Source organism: Dromaius novaehollandiae, chromosome 3 (assembly GCF_036370855.1).
Source record: "Dromaius novaehollandiae isolate bDroNov1 chromosome 3, bDroNov1.hap1, whole genome shotgun sequence".
Classification (NCBI taxonomy): domain Eukaryota; kingdom Metazoa; phylum Chordata; class Aves; order Casuariiformes; family Dromaiidae; genus Dromaius; species Dromaius novaehollandiae.
In genome coordinates this window covers 124028220-124048584 of record NC_088100.1, presented here as the reverse complement: position 1 = coordinate 124048584, position 20365 = coordinate 124028220, and the positions used below count along the sequence as shown (strand labels likewise).

The following is a 20365-nucleotide window of genomic DNA, read 5'->3' as shown; positions in this document are numbered from 1 at the left end:
AATCTAGCTAACGGCATGTTTCTTCAGTGCTATCGGTCCTGTCCGTAGAGGGTTACCCAAAGCATGGTTTTCCTTCGCACGTTACAAAACAAAACTGTACATGATATGTATTACAGGATGTATGCAGCATGGTCGGTTTTGTTTGCTTTTGCTTTTTTTTGTTTTGTTTTGTTTTTTTTCCTTTTTCTCTTTTTTTTTTTCAGAACGGAACTGGAAACAGCAACGTGTTTGCTCAGCAACTAATCAGGGACAATTTAAAAATAGCCATAACATACCATACATGCTGTCTAATTCAAAATAAAAAAAACAACATACACAACATGTAAATTATTGCACAAGAGAAAGGCTCAAAGTTTGCGTAAAATGCAATAGTATTGCCCCAATACAGATCATGCATTCAAACGGTGAGAACAAAAAGAAAATAAACAGGTGTGCTGGTGACAAGCACTTTCTTAATATCCTTAGCTTCCATTATTTTAATCACAAGGGACTAGAAAATCTCTACCGGGAGCCAGGGCGGGGAGGGGGGGCGTATTAATAGACCTCTATTCAGTTTTTATATCGTTATTCAAGACTCGGTCACTGTGCCATTTTTTCATGTGTTTCTCCAGGGTACTGTACACGCTAAAAGGCATCTTACAAATTTCACATTTGTAAACGTCCTTTCCCACCTGCCCATGGGTTTTCATGTGCCGGGTGAGTTTGCTACTCTGGGCGCAGGCGTAGTTGCAGAGCTCACACTTATAGGGCCTCTCGCCTGTGTGGCTCCTTCTGTGGACAGTGAGATTACTACAGTTCTTGAAGACTTTCCCACAGTACTCACAAGTGTCGCTGCGTCTGCCCTCTTTTGAGCTGGGCCTTCCAGGGCCCGGGCCACTAATATGGGGGGTGCTCCCTCCGCTTCCCGTGCCGCTGCGGCCCGAGATCCCTCCGTCCAGCTCCCCCGGCGGCGTGGAGAAGCGCAAGCTGCCGTTCTCCGACGAGTGCTCGGAGGAGGAGGCGAAGGGCGATTGTCTGGAGTCGCCGAAGCTGAGGAAGGGGTCCTTCAGCTGCCGCGAGGCAGCGTACCCGGCCAGCCACTGGGAGTAAACGTTTTCGGTGTTGGGCATGGCCGCGGCGGGCAGGTCAAACTCCTTCTCGAGCTTAATGCGTTTCGAGAAAGGGCTCAGGGAGCTGGGGCTACCCAGCAGCAGCTTTTTGGACAGGCCCCCGGAGGCGGACTCCCCCGGGGAGCAGCCCCGGCCGTTCACCGCGCCATCGTCAATGCGATCGGACTCGCCGGCCACCGAGTCTTCGTCGCAAGTGTCTCTGTGTACCTCGGGCTCGGAGAGGTGCCCTCGTTTATGCTTCTCCCCGAGGACCTGGTGGAAGGCCTCGCTGAAGTGCTGCATGGAGCTCAGGACCATACCTTGCATGACATCCGGCATCGACCGGCCCTCCTCGCCGGGCCGCGAGTTGTTCTCGTGGTGACGGGCTGCCTCCAGGTTCATCCCGAAGCCGTAGTCCGGCCTCTCGTTCTCGTTCAAGTCCTCCTCCTCTTCTTCCTCTTCCTCCTCCTCCTCCTCCTCCTCCTCCTCCTCTTCCTCGTCCCCGTTCTCCGGGATCATGTTGGGGTCGTTCTCGCTCTTGAACTTGGCCACGACGGACTTGAGGGCGCTGCTGGCACTGCCGACGAGGTCGCTGGTGCCGGGCTCCGGGGAGCTGGCCGTGGAGAGCCCGTCGTCCGACTTGACCGTCATGGGGGACGACTTGTGCATGTGGGTCTTCATGTGGCGCTTCAGCTTGCTGGCCTGTGTGCACGCGTGGTCGCAGAGGTTGCACTTGTAGGGCTTCTCGCCGGTGTGGCTCCGGCGGTGCACCACCAGGTTGCTCTGAAACTTGAAGGTCTTCCCGCAGAACTCGCACGACTTGGACTTGATGGGCGGCTGGGCGGGAGGAGGCGCGGACTGGAGGGGAGGCAGGGGCGGCGTGGCCAGGAACGGGGGCTTGCCGCCCGGCTGGAAGGGCTGCAGCAGCCTTTGCATAGGGCTGGGCCGGCTCGGGGACAAGGGCGGGCTGGAGGTGTTGCCGGCCAGCTCCCGCAGGCGCCGGGAGAAATCCATAGCCGGCGGCTCCATCGCCATGGGGTTCAGTCGCAGCACCCTGTCAAAGGCACTAGGGTGATGGGTGGCCAGAGCCATTTCTTCCGCACCCAGGCGCTCTATGCGATGCGGATCCAAATGGTGCCTTGGGGGAGGGCTAAAGAGGGGAGGCGTGGGTGGGAAGCGCCCTTCGCCCAGGCCCGACGCCTCTCGCGAGACCGAGCCGGGTATTCTGAGCAGGTTAAAAGGGTTATTGTCTGCAATGTGAATCCCGTGGAGAGGTGGCTGGGAAGGGCACTCTGCACCTAGTCCTGATGGGATACCAACCCGTGGCGTCAGGGGGCTGCCGTGCTCGCTTTCTAAGTAGATCCTTAAGCCGTGCGTGTTCTGTGCGTGTTGCAAGAGAAACCAGGCGCTGTTGAAAGGCTGTTTACAAGTTGTACACGTGTAGCTGCTGGGCTCATCTTTACCTGCAAAATAATACAACAGCAACATGAATGTTTAATCACTGAATTGCTTATCAATGATTGATAGCTCTTTTCCCACCTCATCTTTCTTTTCCATAACATTAAATCTAAATGGGAAAACAGAAATCCCAGCTCATGTGTAATTACGGGCGAGGGAGGGCGGCCACGACTCTTAACCGTACCCGAAGCGTGCCGGCTCCCTGCCTCCCTTCCTTCCCCAAGGCTCAACACTCGACCTGAACACATAACCGCAGTAAAAGAAAAAGGTGGTAAAAAGGACAATTAAGGCAATTAATCCGAGCTATGACTCAAGCCGCAAGCGCCCACTATGGCAAGAGGAGCTAAGCGAGGCGCTCCCGAGAAGCAGGCTAGCCCGACGCCTCCATCGGTTCAGTGGGGCGGCCCCCAAGCAAAGACAACAGAACAAACGAGCAGCATGAGAGAGGGACCAAGAGGGAGGGAGACGGCGCAGAAAGCAGCCCGGCTCGGCCCGTGCCTGGAGCGGGGCCAGGCGGCCTGGCCCACCGCCCCGCCGGAGGCGCGTTATTTCCCGCGCGCCGAAAAGAGCCTGAGGATGGTAAATGCCACTTTGGCAAGTGGCGGGCTCGCTCTGCTCCACGATAATTTATCCTCAGAGATAACATGGATATTATAAAAGAGCAAACGACTAATAAATAACGAAGCAAAAAGCCGCCTAATAACGACGGAGAAAGCAGTCCCTTCTGATACATGGCAAAACAAGGGGAATGAGTAACTTTTTGAGGGCTGCGCGCGAGCAAAGAGTAGTATGAAATATGGCGAAGGTGAGTGCATTTTTATTGATTACCGTAATTTGGTAAATAATTCACTTTAACCCCAGTACCTATTTTTTGCTAAATGCTAGTAAATTGAAATTAGACCTGAGATCAGTACAAAAATTTACTTCCAGTCCTGCCTAACAGTTCTTATAGAGTTGCTGTTTAGTGATTACAAAAAGAAAAAAGCTCCTGAGATTTGCGGAGGAGCAAAAATACACCGGCCTGCCAAAACACGCAGAGCTTACAGAGGTATTCAGCTGCACAGCGTGCTCCTGGCCTGACCTGCAATTTCCTTGACGATGCATTTATAATCTCACTCCACATAAACCACTCACAGGTAAAGCTCTTCGCAAGATTAAACGGTAGCTGCCCAAATTAGGATTCAAATATTTGCCTAATATGAAGAGAAGGGGAAAAAAAAAACAGAAAAAAAACATACAAGGCAGGTTTGGAAAGAAAACATCACTCTATCTGCAACCGCCTTGTTTTCCATCTCACTTGAAAGAAGAAAAAGGAAAGCTTCGTATGGGTATTTTCACTATGCAACGAGCTGGATAACGGTTCAGGAATGGGACAGACTGGCAGCCTGCAGCGCTGCCTATAGCGACCCATGGCAGCTTTCCTCCGGGCCTCCAGGTCCTCCTAGTATCACACATTTGGCCTGACAATCTGAATTGGGTGAATGAAAAGAGATCCGACCATCTACAGCCCGCATTTAACACTTTAGTCACTTTGAAAGCTCTCGAATAATATTTAACGTTTCATTCTCCGACTGCAGCCAGCATCTGAACAAAACGCGTTGCCATGTTCAGTATGTGCCAGGCATGCGAGTACAGACAAATCTGTTGCAAACAGAGCAAAATCCAACTGGACTTCCCCATTCCCATGCTTGTTTGTGTGCTCAGAAACCTTAAAAGTGAAAATTTCACCTTGTTGTGCTGTAACAAAGTGGCAGTTTTTAACACCAGGGCACAAGCTAGGCGATCAGGCTGCGGTGTGCTAGAAACGTAACGCTACCTCGCTGCTCTATTTTATATATTAGGTCAGAGAAAACAGCATTTTATCCTATGATGAGGATACAACATCCAGCGTTCACTATCACATTTTCGTATTCCCATCAACTAGATATTCCAGATCGGGAGGGCAGCGAGTGTAATCATAATGTCAATGAGAAGGGCTGTTACGACTGAGACTAAAGATTACATGGAAAAAGCTGCTTTGAAACTGGTAATTATTACCAGTCCACTAATAGCAAATGATGCATTACAGTTTCACCATATAATCTGTATTTCACTCAGCTCCTGCCAGTGCAGCCTGATTATATTACAGCGCTCACAAATTCTAAATTCCTAAACTACAGTCATCAATAAATGTGTTACTCGCCATAATTTGCAAAATTACTTTGTTCATAACATCTTCGACTGTTATAAAGACCAGAATTGATTTCCTGCATGGCAAAATTAGGGCTACATTGATTTAGTGGAGTGTAAAATGTAATATTATTCTTCATTTGCTTTTCAGAAAAACAAGTTTTCAATTCGCCCTCCATGTTTGGTAATCAAGATAATAATTTAAATTTAGAATAATGTTTATGTACATAACTTCCCTACTCGCCAACAAGCCGAGATTTTGGAAAGGGCAACGTGAAGCCAGGAAATAAAACCAAGCTGTGAAACAGTTAAAACCCACCAGTGATTCACCGCTACCTCCTGCTTTGAAGAGACACAATTTCTAATTTGTCTATTAGTGCTTGATTAATTATGAAAGCTATTGACTGACCATATTACCACCTCGAGATACGTTCCAGTCTAACGCGGGCTTGCCAAACTGCGAGAATTACGGCAATAATCCACACATCGCCAGCGAGGAGCGAGACGAGGCCCCAAAGTGCCCCGGGAGGCCCGGGCTCTGCAGCGGTCCGCGCAGCCGGACCCTCGGTGCACCACCGAACCGGGAGCATCTGCCCCCGTGGGCTCGGGGCACTGCGAGCAGGCGCTCGTCTGCTGGCCGAGGAGAAGGAGCCGGAGGGGACCCCGCCGAGCGCGTTGTTTCAGGGCCGGCCTTGTTCGCCCCCCACCCAGGACCACCTCGGAGAGGGCATCGCTCTGGATGCAGGCGAGGAAGGGGACATCCCGCCAGCCCTGCTCCACCACCCGCCCCACGGCCCCCTCTGCTTTTTCCACTGCGGCAACGCAAGGCGCCAGGTTATCCAAAGCAGTGCGGCAACGGCATTGGGGCTTTGGACTGATTTCTGAAGGCCCCCATATAGCCATTAGTGATGGCTCTCCACCAGACCAGCCTCCTCAGCCACCAGAAGCAGGGCTTGGGCCCAAGGCCCCGCTACCTTGGGACCCAAGCAATGAAAGGCAGAAGCGACCGCCAGATCTGACCTCTTTTATATTCAGTTTCACTCAGCTATCCTGCACAGCGACCAAGACGCTCTCCTTGGCTGGAGTACAACCCCCAGCAGCCCCGCAAGCTGTCTTCAGGTAAAGCACGAAAACCCGGTGAAAACCACTCACACCAGATCAGAAGACATAACACGATCAAGAACCCACTTCTCTCCTCAGTCAGTTCCCACAGTTAATCATCCCCAGTTACACGCATCTTGTTCCTATCTGCATTTCCCTGGTTTTAATTTCCAGCCATTGGCTCTTTTTCTGATACACTGAGAAGCCCTTTGGCAAGCAACGGCTCCCACGGCGTCCCCCAAGGACACAGGCACACTCAGAAATCCAGGCACATTTCAAAATTTGTTCGCTTTTCTAAATGAAAGAGCTTGAGCCCCCTTCAGTCTCTCCCTGTTCTCCAAGGCTTGAATCATTTTTATGGCTTTTCTCTGGACCTTCTTGAAAGCGCAGTCTGCTGAGAACATGGGAGTTTGCTTAAACATGTGATACTGCAGCGCTGAGCAGCATCCCGAAGTCACAGCCCCAGCCACATTCGCTACCACTTTGTATACCCGGTCTGGACCTTCTCACGACAGCATCCTCCTGGGAATTGGGTCGAGCTGTCTTTTGGCTAACCCAGGCCTTCGCCAGGGCTGCCGCTCACTGGGCTGCGGTGCCCCGGCTCGGCGGGGATGGACCACGTTCCTCGCTGCTGCCCGGCATCCCACCAGCCCCGGCAAAACCCACCCGTAGTAAACCCCCTTTGACAGCCGTCGCAGATCATCCCATAAAGCTGGCCTTGTTGTCATGCACTGGTCCACCCGCCTTGCTTTCGCCCCAACGCTGATCAGCAGCAATTACGTACTCACTTCCGCGCCACCGACGAAATGCTAACCACCACGGAGGCTCGCGCCGATGCCCGCTGACCGCTGCCCCCCGCTCATGCTTCTCCAGTGGAGACCGCTTCCCAAAATCCGCGGGCCGGCTCCGAATCCACGCAACGCCTGCGCGCTGTTGACACCGTACAGCGCTCATCTGTTTTACCCGGGGTGTCACGCAGCACCGAGCCCAATGCCTCGCAAAGTCCATTTCATCTACATTTATCAGCCAAACTTGTCATCCTGAAGAATGAAATCAGGTTTATTTGACACCATCTATATTCCATAAATCTAAGCTGGTTGGCATGAATTATATTTCTATCCTTTAATTCGTTATCAATTGAATCTTATACCAGCTCTGCAATTATTTTGCCCAGAACAGGTGAGCAAAGTGTTGCCAACTACCCCACCACTACCCAACCATCTATTGACATAACACTATCATGCTTTCGGGATTTTCCCCGTACACAAGCTTTATTAAAAACAAGCATCACAATGCCAACTCTTTAGGGATTCTCGGGTGCAAGTTGTCAGGGCCTTTTAATTTAAAAATATTTATCTCCATCGGACCTTGTATAAAATCCTCCTTGGCTACTAATGAGCTAGAAAAAAAGTCATCGCCCGCATATGATACAGAAACATGACACTGTTTCTTTCCACATCTACAACAGAAATACTATGAAGCATTTCTACCTTACTGTTTCTTTCATCTAAAATGAGCTTAACTGCTCCTAGGATTTTTTTTCCCCCAGGGCACTGAAAAGCTTTCTTACCCTCCTCATCTGGGCCAGGCACAGTTTTTCCTCAGCATCTTTAGCTTCCCTTATCAGTTCTCTCCTCATCATGATTTCTCTCTGAGATTGATTGCTATCTATTTGCCATTTTAAAAATTGTCATATATTGATTTTTTTTTTAATATCTAATTGCTGTTCTCATCTCCCCATTGATTCAGGTGAAGCAGGTTTTGGATTTGGGCCAAAGTTGCCCTCGCCTTCCTGGACAGCCAGGAAACTCTTTAGAAAAAGCTTCCGATTATCATTCACATTTTTTTGCGTACGTTTTTCCTCGCAGTCAATTTCACCGATAATTTTCCTCATATTGGGGAAATCTCCCCTCCTGAGGCCCTCACGGGCCAACGCACGTTAAAGGAGACGTGCGACCGCTCTGACTCCAGCAGGGACCCAAGGAGGTCCCAGCAGCCATGGGCAAGAGTGGGGCAAAAGGCAGCGCTTCTCCCCACTTCACGTCCTTACAGCTCCCTCAGAGCCCAGGGTCTGGCTCACGGGGTCTAACGGACTGGCAAAAAAGCCCCAGGACCGTGGGAGGTGATGCCTCGACACCGCGCAGGAATGGTGCCCCCAAAACTCCTCTCCTGCTCTACCAGAGGAGACTTGCTGTCCCACGAGGAACACCAAATACAGCTTCAGGGCTAACACAAACCCTGAAGAAATATGACTGGTTCCACCCAGCAAATCTGGTTTAATTTTTCAGGGAAATATTAACTATCTCACCTGAAAACAACAACAGTTTTATTCATTTTTTTACATCCCAGCCAGCAAATGACTGGTCACATATCTGAGGACACAGCGCTGCATTTCACCAGAGCGCTGCTTAGTGTTTCTGAAGTATCAGTTGCAGCCTAAAAAAGGTAGAAGACCAGTTCTCACCCTGCATCCCCCCAAAAGAAGTGATTTAACCAGTAACATCAGTGAGGGATTTAGCTTCTGATCTGAAAAACGCTAACAAATGAGTGCAATGGATATTGGCATTCAAGCGCCTTTAAGGGCAGTTGGCACAACTATTCAATAAAATATGACGAGACGTCTGCTTTCAGCGGGAAAGGGCTTTTCTTAAAAAAAATGGTTTGTCTTCACAGTGCTCACCGATACGCAGAGCAGCCCTGCATGCCACACTCAGATGCGCGAGCCCAGGAAAGCCGACATCTAGACGCGCAATACAGTTGACCCCGGGCAAGACCCACGGCCATGTCCACAGCCACCAGCAGCAAAGCCAGACAAGGAGCTGGGGAAAAGACCAGCTGGGAGGAGAAGCTGTCAGCTAGATGCCACTGCTGCGAGAAAAAAAAACTGCTGGAGCCAGGCATACAGTTTCAGCCACTGCCAAGTGAGTAATGGAATAATACGCGTCCGCGTGCCAGCGCGCCTTGGAAGGGCTGTCTTCGTTTCTTAAAAGTAAGGGCTGCATCCAGAGGAGCTACTCTCTGGACGCCAAAACGCTTTACAGAGCTGAAATGACAAATTCAGGATCCTATCAGGGTGACTCGGGAGCCCACGTCCAAAGGAGGCATGCCCCGTGCAGGAACCCATGGGCAAAGCACCTCCGGAGAAGGAGCCGGGTGTTAACACAACATCGGAGCGCTGGACACAGCCCACTCTCAAATACACAGTACTAGAGAAAGCCAAATTCTCCCCGTGTTTTTGCAAACAAAAACACAACGGAAAATCGTTAAAGTGTAAGCAGAGACCGAGTACGTGGCAGAGGCGTTTGCACGGGATTTCGTTCACAGCTGCAGTCGCTCCCTTGGAGAAACTCCCGTGCCAGAGAAGGCCATCAAAAGTCTCCGACCAGGCCAGGCTTTCTGGCCCTCCCTGTCGCTGACCTCGGAGGTGTCGCTCCCACGGCGCCTTCGCCTCCGGAGAGCGGGCAAGGAGCCGGGGTCCGCCCCACAAAACAGCTCTTCTGCCCTCAAAAACCTGGCGCGTGCCAAGCCAAGCCACGGCTTCGCGGGCAAGGCCCCGTCTTCGCCGCGTCGCCCAGAGCTGCACCTACAGGGCACATCCGCGGCCTTCGCTACCCGACCGCACAAAACACAAGATCACCAGGACTTGGGCACCTGCAACCTGGAGCAAACATCGCCCCATCCCTTCTGCTCGCCGCACAGGAACGACTGCAGGAGCAGCCTGAGCCAAACCCAGCAATTTCTTTATGCAGCTTTAATGTCAAATGACTGCTTGATTTTTGGACTGGTAAATTTTGAGTTGTTATGGTATTTAAAGGGGGGAAGAAGAAAATGGAGCTAATTGTTACCACTTGCACTCGATTCATTTCTTCTCCATCTGGCTTGTCAACTCTCTTTTTTTCTCCTGGAAATCCGTACTGTCTCTATCCCGTCAACCGAAAACAACAAAACCGAAACTGCCGGGACGCAGGAAGCTGACAGGAGATGGCAGATAAGCAGGTCCCCTCCACGCCTGCCACAGCCCACTTCTCCCTTTGTAAGAAAAAGCTGCTTTTTTGTGACTCACCTTTTCCTGGTAGTTAGCAGCATCAGTTTAAACAGGGGAAATCGTAACTGTCCAAACATACCTTTCCTTATTGCACTAATTCTTCCTCCTGATTCTCCAGATTGCAAAAGGCACATTATTAACCTGGTACACTATTAACCGCTTATAAGTAGCTGTTAGTGCTGTTATTATCAGCACCACTATTGTTGTCATAATAGCAATAACAATAATAAATAATGGTAGCTGCTTTTATGTACCACAGGGCACTTTCTCTCTAATCCTTCCTGTTTATTGCTCCTGACGTTATGCTCTGTATACACCGGCATCAGTGCCTTCATGGTATTTAATAAACACCGGGCTCAATGCATTTCTGCGGCACGCCAGCTTTAGGCTGAAGCGAGTCTTGCAGGACTGCTGTTAGAGCAGGAGTGGGCCGCACGGTCGTAACTAATAAACGCTGCAAACGGGCAACGTCGCCGAAACGCTCTCTAGGTCTATGCAGCACCACATGCGCACTGAGAAGCGGGGGGACTGGTGGGTGCTCCCGAAACGAAATTCTGCAAGTAGAGCCCAAGCTGCTCCTAGACAGAGCCGATGTTACGTCCTAGGCCTGGCTGGACTGTGAAAAACGTCAAATATCTAAAAGACGCTTTGCTTTGTAGGAGTCTCAGTCTCATTTTCTACTTTTACTAGCTTTTCTGTTATGCTTTATCCATGACCTACTGATACATATTGTAATAATAACTGAAAAAAAAATGTGAAAACTCTTTTTCCCTGCTGAACAGAAAGTTTTTGGCAGAGCTAAACTTTCCGAAATCATTGCAATAAACATGGCAAAATATTTTCAATACCTAGGCTCAAGAACGCCACTCTTCACTTCGCATTAGAAGTTCTTTTTAAAAGACTCTTTTCTCAAAAAGCATCGGGCCAAAAGGCTAACCCAAGGCTTGCCCAAGCCAAAAAAAAAAAAAAAAAAAAAAAAGAATAGAAGCAACAGCTGTAATAAAAATAAAGCTGCAGTTGGCATAGCCTTGCCATTTGGATATTTAGAATTTGAAGTAGTAACTGCAGGAATTCACCTTTTTTATTTCCAGAACAGGCATGGGAAGGCACCTCCTGCCCGAGGGGTCGCTCCCCGGCGCTGCTCAGGTCACCCTGCTCCACCCGGCTCCGTGGCTTCTACAGCGCTGCCTTAAAGCGCGGGGAATTGCAGGGGGTGCCGGGGCACGCACGCGCAGGTGGCTCGGGGGTTTCCAGGACGGCGTCTCGCCGGTTCTCCCCCCGCGCGGCGCAGAGCGAGCGCCGGTTGACGGAGGTGCTACCTGCAGCGCGGCGAGCTCATGCGCGGACGGCCGCCCGCCGAGTCCCAAGGTCAAAGCAGATAACTCCAGACAGTCGCCAGAGGAAACCAGATCCCATCACCCACTGCGCGTTTGAAGTTTAAAAGCCCGACAGAGCAAAACAGAAGTTATTTGGGCCTAACCTAACCTGGAGCATCCTTGGAGAAAGATGGCAAGAGCTTGCTCGCATCCAAAAGCCCACCAGACGGGCTCCTGGGAACCGCAGCGAGTATTTGACCCTCCCTGGAGAAATGGGAAGCTTGTGGATGACTTCTGGTTTTCAGCCTCAAAATATTTTGTATATCTACTTACTCTTCTTTTTAAAAAAAAAAATCTACCTCCCACCCCCAAATATTATACGAGGAGAAGAAGCAAAATAAATCATTTGCAAGAGTGGGAGACCTGGGTCAGCAGGAGTCGGTGGGCTGTCCCCCAGGAGCACACCGCGGCTGCCACTCACACCGGCCCGGCCTCAAAGTCTGTCACCGTTTACAAGGCGATTACGATTTGGCCGCAAAAAAAAAAAAAAAAAAAAAAAAAAAAAACCACTGTTTCAAGCTCCAACTTGGCAAGTGAGGTATCAGGCTGGGACTGATTTTGTGCTTTTTTAGAACTTAAGGGGGGTGGAAATCTGTCACTTCTTGATTAACGAGGAACAGAACAAAATTGCAATTGGTGGATTGAAAACAATGCTGTGCTTTAAATTCAGCTCTGAAAGAAATTTTAAAAGAAATCCCTCAAGCAAATAAGAATTGATCACGCACACATAAGTACCCTATGCACTAATGCTACAGTGATGGAGAAATACAGATATTGTGTAAAAACAGAGCTGAGCGTAACACGGGTAATTCCAATAGCCTCCAACACGGGCACAGCAGCTAAACTACGAACTAAGCTGTGTTGTAGGATTTGCAAGAGGAACCCATTGCTGATACGATCTAGTTTGGCCAAAAATATGAAGCAAGTTCCAGAAGAGCAGATTTCACCTCCACTGCACGGGACACCCCCCGAGCGGGGCCACTGCAGGGCCAGCCCACCGGCGCGATTGCCACCTGGACGCTTCTCCTCCATAAACTGGGCAAGGATGACTCTCCCCATCAAACCAGTCGGGTTCACTCTGCGTGAGGGTTTTAAGGCCATTCGATGAAGATTTTTATGGACTTTTAAACAGAAGTGACGCAGCCGTGACCGCACCTAGCTAAAGCTGCTCTCTCTGGCCGACCTGGCATCAGGCAGGTTTCTCCGTCAGCAGCCAGGAAGGTCTATCTGGCCAGTGACCCACCAACGAAGAAACCTCATCTCAGCCTTGACCTGACAGAGCATCAAAGCTCCTTCAAAGTCAAACCCGACCATCCAGTACACAATACCTTGTTTCAACAGTCCATAATTACGTATTTACCCAATGGCTGTTAGGGACAATCAAGTTAATAATTCACTTTTTAAATACGGCGTAATTACCTAGCTACAGAGAGCTTCCAAATTATTTTATTCACTCTCCTACACCAGCGTGATGAATGGTTTCCTTTTCTACTTTCCGTTGGCTCCCTTTTCCTCTTCTTGTTTTCTTCCCTTCCTCTCGGCCGCGGAGGCTCCCGCCGCGGAGGGGCTGCGGGGCTGCGCTCGCTCAGGCAACGGCGCCGCGCGGGGAGGAGCTCCAGGAGGTACAGCCACCACAGAGGCACCAGCACGAGCTCCTTCGGCTTGTCCTGGCACTGATACCCGGGCAGTAAATGCTCGCTCGCTGCTACGCTGCCCTGCTGACTCGTTTTTCACGCTAGGTTTGCCCTACGGAGCGGACTTCGGATACAGATGCAGGGAAGGGAATATGACGATTCAGTACTTCTCTCCTTTAGAGTTTTATTCCACCTCCTCTTTCTCAAAACGGGCCCTCTTCAGACTCTGCCTCTTCCACCAGCCTTCCCCTTCGGCTCACTTTCCTTTCACTTTCAAATTAATGGTATTTAGATAGCAGCAAACCAAAGTGACAAAGTCGGTCAGGGGAACGGCAGGTCCCCCAAAACTGCATCTCTGTCTGCAAATCATCTGTTAGGGAGGCAAAGGTTTATTCTGTCCCTGGGCAAGTTCAATGTCACCACGGAGTTGCAAGCACAGCAAGTGCTGAAGCAGACCCCACCGCACTCAGCTTCCCAACTCGCACAACACAGTATTAGTAGAATTGATAATTTCTCTCTGCTTTGCAAATAGGACCAGGAGGTGTCGTAAAGTTGTCTGGTCTCCGCCGGTTTATTCGGTCTCCTCTCCACAGTCTAGATATCCTTGAAGTTGAAAATGATATAATACGCAGGATATCTGAAGTTTGGAGGATGTAGGACTTGCAAGAATTGCTACAGCTTTATTGCATTCTCAGGGCACAGAGAGTATTTACTATACATATATCAAGTCAAGGAATGCAAAAAGGGCATATGAAAATTTGGTGATGCAGGCTCAAGAGTTTAAATTCACAGCAAGGAAGATAAAGAGTGGATTTCCTTATTTATAGATTTGCAGATGAAATCCAACAAAAACGGCCCTCCCCCCCCAAAAAAAACCCCTCCTTGATGTCAGCGAGGCTGATTCAATTTCCAGGCTCGCAAGGTCTCCTCTCTCCCAGTATTACCCGACCCCAATAACACGCGGCGCTCCAAGGTTAAGATCGGTTTCCTTACAATAATGCAGAAAGCTGTTGTTTCAGTTGCGGCTGCAGAATCCAGCTTTGAAGGACAGGTTAGTACCACACTACATTTAACTGGATTCAGTTCATCTGATTATACAGTGCCTTGCTTTCTGGAATATGTAATCATCTCTTTCTGATGACATTTTAAATATCCAACTAGACAAATAATTGCAGCAATAATTGATAGCTGAGTCAAGCTGGAAGATTATTGATTGGCACAGTACCCACTGAAACAAATGTTCATCTTTCAAACATTACAGTGAGGAGGCTTAAATCTAACTTTTGCTGATAAATGATAAAAATTTGATTTACTGATAAAACCACCGGAATAGAATATGCACTTCAGGATTTGATTACTTCGTGAAATTTTTAGAAGAAAAATTAGGCATCGGGATTTATACTCCATTCCACATGAATAATTACAAAGATACAGATAAGTAGTTGAACGTAAACACAGGCAGGGAAGTCTTGAAGAGTTGCTGATTAACTCTCTACCTTCCTGAACGGTATTTATCTGTCCTTAATTGCTGCTCACATAGGAGCTCGCTCTGCCGTCCTCCTAAGCACGCCGCGCGTGCGTCTCATCATCGGCGACGGGAGCTGCGCGCTTGCATCCGGCAGGCAAAGTCCCCCCACCATGTGCCCAGCAGCTCTCGGCGAGCGCAGGCAGCAGGCACTCTGAACGTGCATATCCTCGCTGAACGATGGATGGAGCTGCAACGAGGTTTTGATCTCATTCGCCATGGTGTAAATCAGGAGCAGCATCGCCCAAATCCGTGGAGTTGCATTACCATAAAAACAGCACGAGCGAGGTCAAGATCAGGTGCATTTGCAAACTGAATTTGCAATCTTAAGGAGAGGGCTTTTAAAGCCAAAGTAAAACCGCATTTCAGCTCTTGTTACACAGGGGTCTGTTTAAATGTGGTTTTCTTTCTAATTATAAAATTCCGTTAACCCCACAGCGCTGCCTATACGTCAGGGGGAGAGAAAGAGAGAATTTCCGAAACTCGTGATGAGAAAGGAGAGTGAGCAACCGAGGCAGACGGCCGCGCGCGAGGAGGGGCCAGCGACGAGCTGCCTGCTGAACCAAGAGGAGCCCTTGCAAGGCAAGAGCCTGAAATTAAGAAGCACCAGAATATTTGAGCAGGGAACAAAGAATATAAATTTCAGAGCAGGAGATGAAAAATGCACCGGAACGTTTTGAAACCGAGCCATTGGAGGCTGATTGAGTCTCGTAGCTACTGCTAAAAATCAGACGCTTGTTAGATGCCGTGATCATCTGAGCCCTGACACTTAAGGCATATGAGGGGGCTTGTCGAGCGGCTCCGCTCTAATTTAGAGATCCTCAGTTAATTAGAAAGCCCTCAGATTTTCTGCAAATGCAGGTCACTATCGACAGCTCATGCTTTTGATGCTTGCGGCGTGACAGTCGCCGGACTGACCTCCCGCGCGCCGCCGGGACCGGCCAGGCTTTCCCCACGGCCGGGAATTCAATCCCCGCCGCCAGCTCCGGCAGCGAGCTGCGAGGAAGGCTGCCGCGCTCGCGCCCGCCGTTTCCTCACGTTAAACAAACGCTGATGAAATCTGCATTTGCTTAACGCTATAAATAGCTGCAGTTTCAAATAATGATTTCTTTTCTGCCGCTGACTGGATGTCACAGGCGGTCCAGCGCTTGAGGTAGGAGTTTATTTAAAACGCCGCCAGCGCGGCGCTCGCGAGAAAAGGAAGTGCTGCACAGCGGCTGCCTCGGCCGCACCGAAAAGCTGCAGCGATTGTGGAACAGAAACCGCCTGTTTAGCTTGCTGCTTCCTGCTCTCTACAGCAGGTAGCAGCGGCTGCACCTGCAGGGCGGCCGGGCCCCGCGGCTCCGAGGGGGTGCCGAGGCCGGCGGGATGCCTGGCAGGCCCCGCCGGCACCTTTCGGCACCAATCCCAGCTGCGTTTTCCTACCTGCCAGAAGCGGCCGGTGACGCCAAGGTCTGCAAACAAAACCCTGCCACCAAACGCCCGTCCCGCGCAGGGCTGGGAAAAATTTGTGCTTGCATCTGTTAGCGTACCCCTTTCCCTTTTTTTCCCTTTTTTCCTTTCCTTCTCCCCTTTTTTCCTTTGTGCGTGCACGTGTCTGTCCGTGGGCATTTGCCGCTTGGGTTTTACAATAACGAAACGTGTAGCGTGACTCATCTAGCGAATGAGCTAATCGCCACTGGAAACTCGCTCACGTGGCCAAGGGGGGGAACAGAAAACGAGCCCTCGCTCAGGCCCGACAGCCTCTATTTAAGGGGCGGGGGGCCTCCAGCACCCCCTGCCCACGGCACACTCGACACAGCAGCACGCTGCCTCCCTTTGCACCTTATAACCGGCAGCCCCGGGGAACCGCGAACCAGGCCGCGGCGTCAGCTCCCGGGGCCACGATCAGCCCGCCACTCGCAGGGGGCCCGCGAGACACGGCTCCTCGCTCAGGGGCTTCTTGGAGTATTTTCCAGTGTGAACACGCATGCAAGAGACAAGAGCTACAGCTGGTTCTTCAGTTTACTCTCCAGCACAACCCAGGAGAAAGAGAAACGCCAAAGTCCAGAAAACCATTTTTATAGGCAACCACCAAATAAAATTGCAAAGCCCTGTTTGGAAACACGAGAAAAACAGCAAAAGTTACGGCGACAACCCAAAGGCAAAACGACAGACCTACAGTCACAGAGGGAGTCAGCAGCAGACACTAGAAAATTAACTATCATGAACAGTGGAGCGTTGGCAGGGAAATGAATGAGATGATCTAAGAGATATTTTCCTCCTCTAATAGGATTTGATGATGATTTTGCATAGGCTTTGTGCTGGCCTGGCTTTTGATAAAGGCACAGTGTCTCTTTTCAACCCACATGCAAGTGAGAGATTAATAAGTTGCAAACTCGGCCCACCTCTGCTATAAATGGTTCTTGTGCACACAGGGGAAAAAAACCCCAAGCTATGACTGATTAAAAAAAACAGTTAACTGAGTGCGGTTAGTGTTTTTACACCCAAATCTTCAGTTATCAAGAGATTTAGAAAGGAAAATGACTAATTCACTAGCCAAAAGATGCAGTGACGTACAAACGACGTTCAGCTTAGGAGCACTCAATTTTAAGACCTTCCAGCTGGGAGCTGCGTTAGAGGGCCACCAGGATGGAGCGACGGGAGCTGGCTCCAGCCCGTCCTGGGGCACGGAAGTGCGCATTACCCTCACGGATAACATAACCGTCCTTGCCCTGGTGAGGGGCAGAGGGTGGAATTAATATGCCCAGTAACTTAAAAAAAACGGTGGTGGTAAGAGGCGTCCTCTTCAGCAGCACAGGAGATGGGGCTTCAGCCACTGCCAACGAGGAGGCTCTCCAGAAGGAGACTTCCAAGGGGAAGACCTGCCTTGGAGACCTTTGCTCACTCACCAGCGAAGGATAAAAACAGAGGACTGGTCTCAAAGCATGAGTTAGGACTTTGCTGATGGTAAAGGACAAAATGAAAACAAGGGTTTTCAAGTATAGGAAACAGACTGTACAGAATCACATCTTTTAGCAAGATAAGCATTTTGTTACAGGAAAATGCAATTAAATGTTGTAACTGCCAGCACTTACCAGTAACAGTAACAGATACCAGTAACAGACAGCAATAAAAAGCCCTAACCTAGACTGATTAACTGAATAATCTTTTGTGTCGTCTATGTGGCCATATTAAGATATCCTCTCTTGGGCTGACTACCACCTTACTTCAAGGCATGTTCCACTGATTTTTTCAGCAGGAAAATTTCCGGATGCAGGCTCTGCTCTTTAACGGCATTGAGACTAAAATCTCAGCCTTCGTATTGCCTCAACCTCGTGTTGGGCCAAGTGAATGCAGCTGCTGTAGGGCAGAGAGCGGTTCTCATGCACTTCATCCATGAGATATTTCCCTTTCTGGCTCTTTGCCATCGCCAGCTCTTTACTCTGACAATACACCAGAAAAGGGAACCAGGACCTCAGCCCTCCTTCTACTTAGGCTAGCAAAGACAGCTCACGTCTGCAGGACTCAGATGAAAGACGAAGAAGGCCTCAGCGCTGTACCCATCCACCAGCTCAGTTAAAAATCTCTCCTTGCTCCCTCAAGGCAGCGCACAGGGAGACGCTAAGCTGCACGTGAGCCGCACGGAGCTGGGGTGCCCGCAACTGCCCTGGGGTAAAGCACCCGGGGGGCTGCTAGTCTCCCTCCCCCTACACCCCATAGGTATTTCGGGAACCTACAAGGGGGACCGCACCAAAAATTTCAGCCACAAACATGAACAGGAGGTCTCCACACGAACAGGAGGTCTCCAAGAGAAGGAATTTTGTAGGACAGACTGAGCCCTAAACACAGACAGCTGGGGAAGGAGAGTGGAGAAGGACCTAAAGCAGTGGGAGCCTCAGATTTTGCAGACAAATGAGCTCTCGCTGCCGAGGGCCGGGAAACAAATACAGGGTGCCGCAGACGCTGCAGGACGAGGTGCGGTGGTGGCCTCTGCGGGCTTCAGCTCTTGTTCCCCAGCTCGGTTTTGGGCACACAGGGAGCCCCGGCTGGGCACGTGCCCCCAGGGGAAGACCTAGCCCCGGGCACATGCCGGACACTTACAGCCAGCACATTGGCCAAAGTGAGCATTTCAGGTTAGTGGTTGTCGCTATTGGTACCGCAGCCACGTTTCGTGGCCTCCACCGGGGAAGAGCCCCTTGGAGCCAGGCGCTGCACGGAGAGATAACGAAACGACGGTTCCTGCCCCTGGGGCTCACCATTATCGCTGCTACTATTAACCGGACAACGTGGACTGCCACTTGAAACAGGCCGTTGCTTCAGCATGAGCGTTCCTCGCTCCTGAAGTTTAAGAGCACTGAATATTTCAAAAGGTAAATGGCCTAAGTTTTAATTCTTCCATTTTCCTATCCACTGCTATGTCTAACGTTACTTTTGAAAAACCACAGCAGTACATTCATGGTCTGAGTAAAAGAAATTGGCCTCACATCATTTTTAGTAGCAATACAATAAAAGAGCAATAACATTAATAATAATTAACACTGCGACGTTGCACTTAATTGCACCTTATAGTCCGAGGCTCTCGCAGTGCTCTGCAAGCGCCCGTGAATTCGGGCTCGCAGCAGCCACGTCCCGAGGGAGGGGAGCCCGGGCATCGCCTCCAGGCAGCACCGGGGAGCCCCGGGCGCGTGCTGAGCGTACGGCTCTGCGCCGGGCGAGCGGGCAGGGCGGCAGCTCGCCGCCACGGGGAGCCAGGCCCGAAGAGCAGAGCCGCGAAGAGCTGGACCCATCAAGCCTAGCCTGGAAAATGCATGTTGCTCTGGCTGTTTAGAAATACTCCCGTATCTGCTGGAGAATGTCTTGCAGAATATAAAAAGGAATCACACGCATTGCGCTGAAGGATGTAAAGGCACTTGGGCCATCGCTCTACCTGAGCGTTTTCTCAGAAAATACACCACACGGGGGTGGGGGGGAGACGACAGTATATACAGTATTCTTGAAATTGCCATCAGGTTCACCTAGATCCTTTTCTTATGTCCTTGGCAAGCCAGTTAAGATTTGACAGCATTTAAAGATGACAGTGCTTGAGGTAATGGGACAATGCCGTAACAGGATTACAGGAAATGTGAAAGAAAGGACGTACGTATGTAATGTCATTTAGGTAATGTCATCTATGAACAGTTTTTGCCTCAATTTTTGCTGACAAAGAAGTCAGTATCACTTACACGATTCCTTTTAAACTCTGTTACCGCCGTAAATAGTTTACTTCTTCATGAGAGAAACCTTTTAAAGGTGCTGTTACAAATATTTCCTGCCGCTCCGCGGGGGGCTCTGGAAGGACACAACTGGAAGGGCTCCGTCATACCAGCAGTACCTGCAAAGGGAGGCGCAAGGCAGCCCAAACTCAGGAGCTGGGAGCCGAACTAGAAGCAGCCTCAACACCTTTCCAGCGTAACTACCGTGTTCAGATCGTTTTTAAGACCTTTCCAATGAATTCCCACCGTGTTATTGCTCCTTCAGGGGACGGCCATGAGGCCCCACTCTCTCCGTGACATTCACCGGTCCTCTTAATACTCTTCTTCTTCTGAGCAACACATTTCTTTTAACTCTCCAGCCTTGCCTTAAATGACTCCTCCCGAGCCTCGCCGAAGGACCTGTTGGGAAGAAGCAGCGCCCCGGCCCTCCGCGCGTCCGTGGGCCCTTGGCCTGTGAAGCTGCAGATTAGAAGCGACACCCTCCGCAGACAGGCGGTCCGCGCCCTCGATAAGCGCAGCTGCAAACCACAGCAGTTGCACGCTCCAGCTCATACCCGCGGCGTGCGAGCCCGACGCTCTTATCCGCTAACAAACAGACGCTCCGATCTCCATCGCGTTAGGCAACGTGACATCTGCGCGTCTAGGCAATGCGTTTAACAACAGCTCGGCTTGCAACAGGGCAGCCACCGGGACTGCCAGGGACAACAGGCTGTCTCGACAGTGCCAGCGCGCACA

General features: G+C 50.5%; 1 protein-coding gene across 3 annotated transcripts in view; it reads right to left on the bottom strand.

The window, feature by feature from the left end:
• Positions 1 to 20365, bottom strand: part of BCL11A (BCL11 transcription factor A) — a 75599-nt gene that overhangs the window by 11786 nt on the left and 43448 nt on the right. For 2 of the 3 annotated variants that reach the window (XM_064510038.1, XM_064510039.1), the window contains exon 3: positions 1 to 2551. This exon is cut by the window's left edge and continues 2667 nt beyond it. In XM_064510038.1, the coding sequence (XP_064366108.1) occupies positions 546 to 2551 (2006 nt within the window). In that variant the 3' untranslated portion in view covers positions 1 to 545. The remainder of the gene's footprint in view (positions 2552 to 20365) is intronic. The other variant, XM_064510040.1, reaches the window with a different exon arrangement.